This window comes from Podarcis filfolensis (assembly GCF_964270895.1).
Source record: "Podarcis filfolensis genome assembly, chromosome: 4".
Taxonomy (NCBI): Eukaryota; Metazoa; Chordata; class Lepidosauria; order Squamata; family Lacertidae; genus Podarcis; species Podarcis filfolensis.
This window is the reverse complement of record NC_139607.1, coordinates 11,627,139-11,640,010: the sequence shown is the minus strand read 5'-3', so window position 1 is coordinate 11,640,010 and position 12,872 is coordinate 11,627,139. Positions and strand designations below refer to the sequence as shown.

Here is a 12,872-nt window from a genome sequence, read left to right as displayed (position 1 = left end):
TATGCAAAGAAGCGGGGATATTGCTGCGATACCTTATAAATCCTAAATTGCAAGGGTCTCTCTCTCTCTCCCTCTACCTCTCTCTCACACACGCAAAGCTGGGAAAAAACCCATTCAATTAAAAATAAAGTGCGTGTGATATATAAATAAATATGCATAGATGTGCGTACATATCCCCAGCTAGGATGTATGTTTGTATTATGCCCCGCATATGGCTATCTATATTCAGTAATTCGGCTTGCTGTAAGCATCTGCCAGTGCAGTGTGTGCGCGTGCAAGGATATGCGTATGCATGCGTAGATGCGCATCTCTCAAACATATACCCGCGCGCATGCATATGTGCTTATATGCGTGTGCATGTCTATATGCATAACCGCGTATACACACGCACGCCCATCTTCTCCCCCAATTTGCATAGCTTCATTTTTACCTTTTCTCATTCAGTCTTGCAAGAAGCATATTCTATTCAGTGCCCTCGACACACACACACACACACACACGCAAAAAAAAAAAAATCTATTCAAAGGGCATTTAGTTTCTTTCTTTCTTCGCCGGTAACCCTATTCATCAATTGTTCAGTCTTGTCGATGGCATTCTAATGCTAATCTAGCGTGTTAAATATCTTTTTGTTCCCCTTTCACCGTTTTGTCATTCAGTTTATCCAGTTTTGGTCACCCATTTTATTTATTTATGCGCCTGTTCCCATTCAGGGGCTCATGTATTTTTTATTATGTTGTTTCTCTGTCATGCAGTGTCAACTTAGTCTATTCAAAAGGGGCTACTTGAAGGGCCGGAGGGACAAAGCGTGTACACAATTGCACCGCTATTCAGTCTGGCCAGCTGGATCGGCTAAAAAAAGAGAGAGAGAGAGAGAAGAAAAAAAGCCCGAGAAGAAGAAAAAGAAAGAAAAGAAGAGGAGAAGAAGAAGAAGCCTTGTGAAAAGAACTGCTTTACAATGGGCACAGAAGAAATGCACAATGCTAACAGTTTTCCAAATACCACTGATTGGTTTCTTCACAAAGAGGAGAAAGCCGCCGCTTTCTCTTAGCTCCACTTCAACAAACAACACCCTCACAGAACCTCCCAACCCCTGGTTTTGTTCTGGCACAAAAAAACCCCTCGACAGTCTAAACGCTCCCACTGCAGAACAAAAAAAAAGAGGAGAAAGGGAAGGAGGGGGGGGGGAGAGAAAGAGAGCGTTTCTCGATTTGGTCCCTTCTCTCCCTGCCCCCATTTCCCTTGTGTGTGAGAGAGAGGGGGTGGGGGGAATAAGAGGGGGGAAAGAGGAAAAGGAGCTTGCGGAGGAGAGGGAAATTGTCCGCGAATTAATAATATCAGTCTTTGAAAAGGGAAGTGGTGACCTTTGAGGGATACCGGGAGGGAGGAGAGAAAGGGAAGGGCCGGGTGGGGGGGTGGATAGGGGCGAGGGGGAGATTAGGAAAGTTTCTAAAGCAGTGAGTGGCCCGGGGGGGGCGACTGGTGCTCGGGGGGCCGGGCGGTGTCGTCCGCATTCCGGGCAAAAGTGCTGCGCGCCGTCCCGGGTCCCCCTCCAAGAGGCCGTTGCCTCCTCCGTCCCATCTGGGGGGGCTCCAGATCTCCAGGTCTGAAGTGGTGTCTTCCCCGACGGTCGCGCCGCCCGCCGCTCCGTCTCTAACCCCTGTCGTCGAAGGGACCCTGGTGGAATCCTGAGCTTTCCGGTGTTCTCTGGTGGAATGTTGGCGCTCTTGTCGTTCTCTGATGGAATCTTCGCCTCCTCTGCATTCTTTCCAGGAATCTTCGGCCTCCTTCGGAAGTGACCTGCAAGGGAGAAATCTGGGTTCCCTTCCACGGCGCGGGGCGGGAGGTACGGGAGTAAGGAAAGGGACTGGGCCATTAGGAAACAAGTTGCCCATTTTTAAAAACACGTACACACCGCCATTCCATACTTTCATCGGTCTCTGTTTGACCCAGACTGCAATTAAGAGATGGTTGCTTCAAGTACTTATTCAAATACTTGGAGACCGTGGACAACGTCGTTGCAAATTAATTACTAGGCGGTGGTGGCTGGGATCACCCCCGCCCTTGGGTGAAGAACAGGACCAGAGCTTGATCTCTGCGCCAGCCCTGGGCCAGTTCGCTTCCTCTTTTGAAACGTTTTGCACGTTTGAACTTTGCAAGGGGAAATTCTGATCTTGCAAAAGCCACTCATCCTTGGGCAAAAAAACGGTTGACGGCCAGGGTCCCTGTCCCGAGCGGAATGCGAAGAAATTAAAACTAAAACCATTTACTTAGCAGTAAGGCTGCCTTACTAATTGTTGGTGGGACTCATTTCCACGCACAATCCCGCTTATTGGGGAAAACAAACGATTCACCCTTCTGTTTATTCCTTTCTAAGACGCTTCAGGCGGCAAAGTTGGTCGAAAGTTTACCACGGTTGCATACACAAGATCACATACTATTACTAGAGGATGGAGGATCCTTTAGGGCTTCGGTCAGTCCTGCCAATCGATTTACATCTCAGTAAAAGTGGACAAGATTGATTAATCTTGGGGCAGGTTGATTAATCTGGAGCTATTTCTGCCCCCTCGTTCTGCGTTCTTGTCCAAGGCGGACGAGAAGCGCCATTTCCACGTGCATTGCAAAGGGGTTTCTGGGGTGGAGAGGAGGGGGAGCCACCCGTTATAAGCTCTCCGTTGGTGAACAGCCCCTCGACGGGCCTTAGGAGTTAACAAATAAGGCCCTACGGCGCCTAAGAAGAAGCCAGCGGTGCCTCCCGGGTCCTCGAGTCCAAGGAGAGTCCACAGAACAGAGAAGGGGTCAGGGAAGATTTAGGGCTGGGATTTCTAGAGAGCAGCAGGAAGTTCCATGTGAAGCAATGATGGGCTGCTACAAAAGGAGGGGGGTGGAGGATGGCGAGCCCTGAAAGGGATTTAATTAACCGTGTCAGGGCTAATTACCCCTGGACAGTCCGAGTTAGTTTTGCATAATCGCTCCTAACCATATGAATTCACTTATGGGGGGTGGGGGGACAGCTGGAGTGGCGACAAAGGAAGATCGCTTTAATGAGCAGTGCCAGGTCAGGAAAGACATCCTTCCTCGGACGTGTTTCCCACCTTCCACGCAGAATCCCACCGACCCATGCACACACACACACACATTTCATTTCGAAAAACTAAGGCTCCAGTCCTCTGCATACTCGGCTGAGATTGTCCCACTCAAGCTCTTTCCGAGTCAAAGACGCGCTTGGGAAGCAATCGCACGTGTGCACGCCGGTGCCCATTTGCTTGGGAGCAAGAGACCCGCTTGCTTTTTCCGCGGGACTTGCCTCCAAGCAACCGTGCCAAGAATGGCGCTGGAGATTTCGTCCAGCGAGGAGGGGGTGTTGCAGAAGGAAACTCAATTTCGTCCAGCGAGGAGGGGAGTTGCAAGAAGAAATCCCTTCCTAAGCAAACGTTGGGCCCAGCCTTGGAACAGGGAGCTAACTCCTCCGAGCTAATAAAATAGATTTGGAAGCTGAAATTGATTGAAGGGGGCTTTATTTCTAGCTGATTCCCCTTCCGTTGGGTGAAGTGGTAGCCCCCCTCCCTTTTAGGCTTGCTCAATGAGCCTTTCTCCATCCTCCTTTCTCTCCTCAACAAATTAAGAAACCGGCTCAATGGAAACCGAGTGCCACCCCAGCCCTGAGGATGGATTCTCGAAAGTAACCGGAGCGAGAAACACTTCCAAGTCCAGGTTGCCAAGAATTGCAGCTGGGCACACCGACCTGATATGTGCTTACCTGGATGAAATTTTTAAGGGGTTTTTTTTAGGGGTGCAGCGTCAAAGTAAGTGCCCGCTGATTTTTAACAGGGCGGCATGCAAACGTTGGCCGCTGAAATCAATGGTCCTTAAAAAAGGTTATTTAACCGGGGTGGCTCCCCATTCGCTCTGCTTTTAATTATTTGCTTCAGACTGAAAACAAACAGGCCCGGACGGCATGTCCTGAGCGCCAGGTGACGACCTCAAGGTGTGCAATATAAGAAATATCCCAAGGATACTTTTAGCAAATTGCACAGATTTGAAGCAGAGAAACTCTTTGTGGTGGGAAGACAGAGCAGGCAAACAACTTTCTACTCTGAAAACACTACACGGAAACCGGTTCAGGGTTCCCTGTGTGTCTTATCCAACCAACAAATGAATGCTGTTTCTTTTTCTTCACCCACCCATCCCCCACATAATAGAGCTACTTGGATTTTTTTAAAAAAGGGGGGGACCCTACTTTCCTATTCACGATTTCAAATGTGATAAATCAGGGTTTAGTTCTACCTTACAATGGTCTGATTTAGATTTCCTAGTCAATCTATTCAAAAGCGAAACAAAGAAAGTCTTTAGAGGATACCTTACACTTCACCTGGCCTAGGCAGGTAAGGGCAATTGAGATTAAAATCTTGTAAGTAACTCAACAAGAAACAGAGTATTTTCTCTTTCCCCTGCTTCAGGCTTTTATTTAAACTCATTGTTCCAAAATGAACAGAGTGGTAAGTCGGATTCTAAATGTACAGATATAGCTTAGACGTCTAATTTTAAATTAGAACACACCAGCAAACTCATTTATACACGTCAAATGTTAAAACCAATACTTAAAAACTTACCCCCCCTCCAAAAACCTTATATTACAGAAAGCGAAAAACAAAAGGAAAGGAAACTAAATACAGGTTAGCCAACTTGATTCACAAACATTAATCCAAATATACACATTACAAAAGTAAACGAAAATGGTCGTGATGGAAGAGATTGCTCAGAATGACTTCCCCCGCCCCCCAAAATCATTTCCTGCAACTGAATCCTGTATGCTTTTATTTAAAAGAATAATAAGAAGAATATTTTCTCCCTCCCCCACCTCCCCAGTCGGGCCAAATCGCATGGAAGCACTCCAGGTTTTGCCGTAAGAAGGTGTCCGAAAGGGAGCGGATTTCAAACGTCTTCGCTCGAAACACAGCGGTTTTGGATACGCCAACATCACAGAAAGTATAGAATTATCTCTCAGACAAGAAGTCTGATTTTTATTTTTAGTTTGAACTCCGAAACCCCCCAAAAAGGAGTTTCGCAGTCTGTTGCAATTCGCCTCGGTGTTGTTTTGCTGTGGTTGGCGCTGTCTATTTATGGCACTCGAGCTCCTGCACAGTTTTGCTTGGAAACAAGCCCCATTGATTGCAACGAGACCCATTACCAAGGTACTGTGTGCTTAGGATCGCAGCCAATATATATATCTATATCTCATTTTTTTAAAGAAAGTGACTCAGATAATACAGCGAAGCAGTCTTACACCTAAAGCTCCCACGCGCATGTAGACATTTACAGGTCCCTTCTCCAGAATTACAAAAGTTGTCATGGGGAACTTTGCTGTATACATTAAAAGGGGAAAGGGCGAAGGGAGGGGAGCTAGGAGGAAATCAACAACGAGAGTGCATACTGATTCTCCTTTTAGTGACCCGATCTCCTCCTCATAAAGCGAGGTATCAAACTCTGCTTATTTCGCGGGGTGGTTAGCTGTGCGCGCCTCGTCCACTTGGTTCAGCGTGGAGTCAAGGCTGATGGCTGATGGCTTTGGGTCCGTTTTTCTGGACCTACTGTGGACAGGGCAGGATTTAGCGGGGGTGTGGAGAGAGAGAGAGAGAGAGAGAGAGAGAAAGGGTAGGATTTGGGGGGAGGAGAGGTTAAGGAGAGAGAAAAGAAAAGAAAAGGAAAAGGCAATCCCAAGAGACGTCGAGGAGAAAAGGCAACGGGCTACCCGAAGTGTCTCCACCGGGAGACGCGCGACCTCTCTCCTCTCTCTTTCCCCCCATCACCCTCCAACAAATCCGTCGAGGAAACCCGAGGAGAGGAGCAGCGCGAGCAGATTCTGGAGTGGGGAAGGGAAGGCAACAGGTTGAAGACATGGACGGGCGGCGAGGGAGGCGACAAGACGGATGGAGAGGCGAAATGTTCTCGTCCGGACACCCCAGTCGGCGGCCCCATAGAGTAGATGGCTGGAGGGCACCGCGGCGGCGGCGGCAACAGCAGCATCGGGCTGGGAAGAAGAGGGTCCCGTCGGCTAGAGTCCGGCGTCGGAGTCCAGCCCCCAGGCGCCCCACAGGCTTCCTCTGTACAGGGGTCCAACGTGGGGGGCAGGATGTCATAGCGCCGCCGCATAGGCCGCGGGGTAGGGGTCCAGCTGGGGCTTGCCCATGCCCGGCAGGAGGATGTAGGCCAGCGGGGGCTGGAGCCCCGGGCTGGGCCAGGCGCTGCAGTTGCAGGGGATCATGTAGCCCGGGTTACCCGGGGACGGGTGCGAGTGAGTGTGGCCGCCGCTGGCCGCAGCCGCGGCAGCCGCCGCCGCCGCCGCGTGGAAAGCGCCGCCAGCCGTCGGGTAAGCCAGCGATGAGGCGTAGGGCAGCCCCGACGCCGAGCCTCCTCCGCCCGAGCCTCCAGACGCCGACGAGGAGATTTCCGCTGCCATCTTGGAGCCCAGGTCGAGCAGAGAGTAAGGGCTGCCGGCAGCGGCCGCTGCAGCAGCCGCCGCAGCCGCGGCCGCCGTCGGGGGGAAGAAGACGCGCGCGGCCGCAGCTGCGGCGGCTGCGGCCGCCTTCTCCGGGTTGGCCAGCAGGGCTTCGTGGCCGTGGAGGGCGCCCGCCTTGAGGGCCGGGTGGTGGTGGCCGAGATGGTGCGCGTGATGCTCGGCGGCGTCGGGCAAGCCGTAGGGCACGACGGGGAAAGCGAACTTGTCCTTCTTGAGCAGCGTCTTGGGCTTTCGCCGCGGCCGGTACTTGTAATCGGGGTGCTCCTTCATGTGCATGGCCCTCAGGCGCTTGGCCTCGTCGATGAAGGGCCGCTTCTCCGCCTCGCTCAGCAGCTTCCATTCGGCGCCCAGGCGCTTGGAGATCTCCGAGTTGTGCATCTTGGGGTTCTCCTGAGCCATCTTGCGCCGCTGCGCCCGCGACCACACCATGAAGGCGTTCATGGGCCGCTTGACGTGGTCCACCGGCTTGGCCATGCCCGCGGCGGCAGCGGCGGCGGCAGCGGCGGCGGCAGCGCCCAGCCCGTCGCTGCGAGCCACCCGCAGGAAATCAATGGTGGCTCCTGCGCTCCGGACGCCCAAATTCGGGGGTGCCTGCCCCCTCTCTCCGAACCCCGAAACGTGCTCCGGCAAAACCCCGCCGCGGTCTCCCTGCCACGGCCTATAACTGGCGGTGGTTAGGCACGCCGTCGGTTCTCCTCCTGCTCCTCGGGTCCCGTTCCCCGACGCCCCCCGCCCTCCAATGGCCCGCTCCTTAGCTCGAGTAGGTGCAAAGCGCTCCCTGCAACACCCAAGTCCGACTGGCGTTTACTCTTGGTGGGAATCGGGGCATTTGACAGCCGACTGGAGGACAGCAAAGGAGCCCCGGACTGTCGTCACCGGCAGCATGACTGGCCGCCGAGAAAAGTTTAAACCCGACGGTTCGAGCAGGCCAAAAAACTTAGTTACGAGTGTTATTCTCTGGAGTCCAATACACCAATCTAAAGTCGATCTGGATTGCCAGAGAGAGGGGGACGGGAGCTGTCCGCTTCCCGCAGAGACCCTCAGCCAGGCTGTCCGGTGCCCGCCCGTCTCTCTCCGTCAACTTTCCTATGTGGACGGGGAGCGAGACGCTTCCTCTCCGGCCGTCATCCTCGCTCGCCGGTCTCTTCCTGGAACAGGTTGACGACCTTCCCCTCGAGATCCCGGGCTGGATTTTCCCCTCCGGGCTGCTCAGAAGCCAGCACCCCTCCTGCGCTCGCCACGACCAGCTCCTCGCAGCCGTCGAGGGCGCAGTAGGAAGACGACAGGCGGCGTCAAGGCGGGCGGCCAGCGATCGCGCTTCTTGCGGCGGCCAAGCGGCTCCTCTCCGGAGCGGCTCCTTTCTCCCGATCTCGCTGCAAACTTGCCGCAAGTTCCCGTCGGCTCCACCTCTGCCCGTTCGCTCCTCCCGCCCGCCCCGCTCCGCTGAAGTTTAGAGGGAGCCTGTGGGGGCCGGAAGGCGGCTGAGGGAGGAGGGAGGAGGGGGAAAACAAAACAAAACAAAAGCTGAAAACGCGGCCGGTGTCGACGGCGGACGATCCAGGCGCAAAGCCCTTAGATTGGAAGCGTCTTCTCCGTATCTGTATTTATATCCGTATCTCGCCCTAGCGCTGGGTGCCAGCTGCCTCCGAGACGCAGGCTCTGCTCCCTGTGCGCTGGCGAAGGCATTAGGCTCGCCTATATGGTGCATGGGCAGCGTGTGTATCTGGGGGCAGGAGGCGGGGGAGGAGGAGGAGGAGGGGGCGGGGTGTCAGGCGAGTGAATGGGCGGCCCCCCTCGGCTCCTCCCCTCCTCCCTCCCCCGCGTCCCATTGATTAAAGAGAGCGCGTTTCCGTCTCCCATTCACGCTGCCGCAGGCCTTCGAGGGGCGGGGACTGGGCCAGGGGGGGTGTTTCCCTCTCTCCCTTCCCTCTCCGCCCGCCCCCCCCCCGAAAAACGGGGCGCGTGCGCACTCAGAGCCATCTCTCCGGGACCTTTCCTTTTGGAAACCCTGCGCCCTCCTCTTCCGAAAAAGCCGGCCATCCGGCTTCGCCTGTCGAAGAAGCAGAGGAGAGGGGGCGGACGGGGCCGCCACGGCTCCCCCTTTCTCGACGGCCGCGATCGCTCACGAGGATCCCCAAACTGAACGCGCGCTTCGTTGGCTCTCGCTCCTCTTCCTCTCCGAGGAGCAACTTGCCCGTCGAAGGGGAGAGAGAGAGAGAGTTGGTCCGCGCGGATCTCTCTCTCTCGCGGAAAAAAAAAGTGCTCTCTCGACAGTTTCCTGGCGAAGTTTTCTCGGAAACGCTCTTCCACTTGGAGGCGGCGCTTGGTTCCGAGGTGCACACCTGGGCGCACCGGGGAAAAATGACCCGGGACAGATCCTGAAGGCAGGGGAAGGGATAACGAGCGCATCCAAACGCACCCCGTTCCCTTTGGCAATTCAGACTTAACTGGCGGGGAGGGGGGGTCCTGAATTGAGGAGGAGGACCCGAAATCCTTAGGGAGCTAACGGCGGAGGAGAAGGAGACCCCGGTCCCCCCAATATTTGTCTCCTATTCACCGGCCCCTTGCTTCTCTGCTACCAGATCACCTGCTAGGCCGGCTGCCGTCGCGTTGACTTGCCCGTCTGTCTGTCAAGGGAAAACCCGCTCGCCTGGTTTGAACGTAGGCGGCGCGCGGGCTTGGTTGTGACTTACCTTCGTGGTGTGTGGAAGCAAGCGGCCCGGCTCGGCAGGGACCATTAACTCTTTCCCCGGCGAAGGCGAGGCTGATCGACGGGACGGGGGCGGGGGGAGAGCTTATTTTGCCTCGGTCCGAGAACTCTGATCAATACCACAAGGCGGGTGATGGTGAGGGAGGGAAGTAGCGGGGGTGGGAGGAGGGGGGAGGGCCGGAGGTAAGGAGCCGGGGGGGAGCACCGAGCCCACGTCGCCCCCCCCCCCCGGCTCGCTCAGGCAGTACGAGCGGCATGGGCATAGCCAGGATTTTTGTTAGCGGGGACAGGCCTTTTGTTAAAGGGGGGCAGAACCTCAGTTTGCTACGTATTTTTATTGATTATTATTGATTGGGGGGCAGCTGCCCCTCCCTTCCCCCTCTTGGCTACGCCCATGGAGAGGACGGGGACGTTCAACAAGCGCATTTCTTCCGTTGCAGTTTGCAAGGGGGAGGCAAGAAGCCCCCCTCACCACGCGTCGCACTTTCCCTTTTGCTCTCTTAAACGATTTATTCCGAAATTCGGTCACTTCAGAGCATCAACTTCGGTAGGGAGTTCCTCCTGCGACTGCTCCTCCAGTCTCCCCTCGGATGTCTTTGGAAACGTTATCACTGCGTGTGGAATGATGCTCTGCAGAGGATGCGACCCTAAGCGGCGTTCCTTTGATTTCTGATTTTTTTGGTGGAGAGGCTCAATTCATTTAATTCATTTTCAATCAACAGGCCTTTTTTTTTACTTCCATGAAAGGATGCCTCGGATCAAAGAGTACAGAAGTGGGTGGGGCGTAAGACTTCCCCCATCCCACGTCGGATAGTTCTGAAATCAGGTCGCTTTTGCCGGGCGACTTACTCCTTAAATTTGTCCCGCTATCTGCCATCCGTCTAGCAGCTAACCTTTTGCTTCTGAACTCATCCACCTTTCCTTTAAGTGACCCTCCCCGTCCCCAAATATTCAGGTGAAGAATTGCTGCAGCCATCTGTCAGCCCGATCCACATTTAAAGTACATCTAAAACACACATCTCTCTCCTCTTCCTTCTGGCCCAAGAATCTTGGGAAATGTGGTTCTTATGGGTGCTGAACACTATAGCTCTGTGAGAGTTAAACGAGAGTTCCCAGAGAGGGACAAGGCGCTTTGAATGTACTGCGTGGGCGCAGTGTCTGGATTTAAACCGATTAAAGTCTCCTTGGTGCTAGCACGACTTAAATCGGTTTCACTCCGGACTGAAATTCAGAGTGTTTTGTCCAGCCAGTGTCGTTCAGCGACACCAAAGTCGGCTTAAATTCAAGCGCTGCGACTTAACTGGGACTTCGGTTGGGCATCGCGGTATTATTCCCTTCTTCAAGTTCTTTTCTTCCAGAGATCAATCGTGAGTCCGCGAACTTCATTCAGTCTGCATTTTCAGGTATAGCGGGGCTGCTGGCTCACTCCACGACGCCCCCGTTTAAATGCATGCCGCCAACTTTAGAGAGAGAAAAGTAACAGGTGCCTGGCTAAAAGTGAAGCTACAGCAACAACGCCAACCAGGCCAGAGTGGAAGGAGGCGCTTTTGCATGGTCACACCCATATAATCTTGCATGTTCATACCGATATAATCAAAACTGGGATTAGAGGGGAATCTGGAAAAGGAGGCAGAGGGCAAGGGAGGGAGAAAAACGCAGGCAGACGATGTCTTCATCTAACCCCAGTTATTCTGCGCTCTGGCTTCTTCAGGTTCTTGGGTTCAATTGGAGAAGTCAAGGGCTAATATTTGGGACCTTATTTCTGAGATTTGAAAAAAGCAACCAGCACTTTTCTGGTGGACCTTCTTCATGTTCCTCTTCCAGCAGAGGTCCGGAGGGTGGAGGAGACTTTTCTGCGGTGGCTCCCCATTTGTGGAATGCTATCCCCAGCGAAGGTCTTTCGGAGCCTTCATTATACATCTTTAGGCACCAGGCAAAAACGTTCCTCTTTAAACTGTGTTTGTGGGAGGTGGGGTTATTGGTTAGTTTCTGTGTTACTATGTATTCTGCATTCTCATTTTGTATTTTTTTCTGTTGTGAACCGCCTCAGGCTTTTCCGATGAAGGGCGGTGTACAAATGTAAATAATAATAATAATAATAATAATAATAATAATAATAATAATAATAATAAATTATTTGAAGGCCCAGTCACTCACACACTGACCGGGGAACATGTCCCGCTGAACACAGTGGGCTTAGTTCTGAGCATGGAAACCGAAATCAAAGGGACTTAATAGTGCCTCAATGACTCGTGCCTTATTTCTACAATCTGCTTCGGTTTTTGCAAGAAGAAGCAGAAAGTCCCCTTGTACTCAGCGGGGGCTGAATTTCAAGGAAGCATATCAGTAACCCATTCGAACTAACTTCTGAGTAGACATGCACCAGATTGCAAGGTCTTACGAGGCCTCCACACACACAAAAAAATAAAGAAAAATCCATCTCTTTGCCAATTGTGGCATCTGAACCATTCAGGGTGGCTAGGAAATTCTCTTTGAGAAATTTACTAACCAGGCAGGAAAGCGGCTGACATGGGATTCCCCCCTCCCCGTATCATTTCTGGGAACTTCTTATAACTCGTTTCGTTACAATAAACAGAATGGGAGCAGCTCCCCCCCCCTTTAAAAGCCTCTTTCCCCCTCCTCCCATGCATCTAATTTGTCTATCTGTCTCCCTTCCCGAAACGGGTAGACAGGCCAGCCATATATACCCAGAAGACTAAGGGTCGACTAATTCCCTCGCCCCAAGAGAGCCAGATCTGGAAAATACCAGCATATGGCAGAATGCTACACCCTTCAAGAGTCAAAGAAAACCAACGATTAACACTCCCTTCCCGTGGCCACGGCATGAATGGACGTGTCAGATTGATTAATGCGGACACCAAAGGAGCGACTCCGCTTGTGTGTCATTCGCTTCAGTTGGGTTTAGAAGAGTTAAACCGGGAAGCAAAAAAAAAGAGGATATGTGGAGGCTGGGAGGGGGGGGAGCGAGAAGGGAAGGGGTGCGACTTGCCACCCTTTCTAAAACCCCACAGTCCTGAAATAGCCTCCTCCATTTGTACTTTGGATCTTCAAACTGTGGGCATGGATTTAAGAAAAGGGGGGGGGGATTTTAGAGAGATTACATTTTATCACACAGATTAGAATTTCGGATAGGCAAATGTGTTTGCTGCTGTTGTTTTAAAGTCAAATGCCTTAAACAAATCCTACACATGTTTAATATACGGTATATTTGAGTCCTTCTGCTTTCAGTGGGGTGCATTTAGGACGGCAGCCAAAGTTGTTGTTGTTGTTGTTGTTGTTGTTGTTGTTGTTGTTGTTGTTGTTGTTGTGTGTTTTTAACACACAAAAAATTCCTTTTGGCATAATTGAACACAACACCGTTACAACTACTACAACACTTACCATGCTTTGAATAATAAATATTAAGCACCCTGCAAATTCTGGGGAAGTATCACAAACACAGACTGACATGCCCAGATTTACTCTCAGTCATTGACAATGCCTTTTATGCCATTTATTGCATCATACAGTGGTACCTCGGGTTACAGACGCTTCAGGTTACAGACTCTGCTAACCCAGAAATAGTGCTTCAGGTTAAGAACTTTGCTTCAGGATGAGAACAGAAATTGTGCTCCGGCAGCGCAG

General features: G+C 52.4%; 1 protein-coding gene across 1 annotated transcript; it reads right to left on the bottom strand.

Moving 5' to 3' along the window:
- Nucleotides 1-4,435: 4,435 nt before the first annotated feature.
- SOX21 (SRY-box transcription factor 21) lies at nt 4,436-9,352 on the bottom strand. The gene has a single exon (XM_083611883.1). It carries the CDS (start codon nt 6,989-6,991, stop codon nt 6,134-6,136), a length of 858 nt encoding a protein of 285 aa, XP_083468009.1. The 5' UTR covers nt 6,992-9,352; the 3' UTR covers nt 4,436-6,133.
- Between the last annotated feature and the right edge of the window lie 3,520 nt (nt 9,353-12,872).

Bases quoted from the DNA above. Each gene is read 5' to 3' on its own strand.
- SOX21 (XM_083611883.1), bottom strand. From the start codon at position 6,991: ATGGCCAAGCCGGTGGACCACGTCAAGCGGCCCATGAACGCCTTCATG.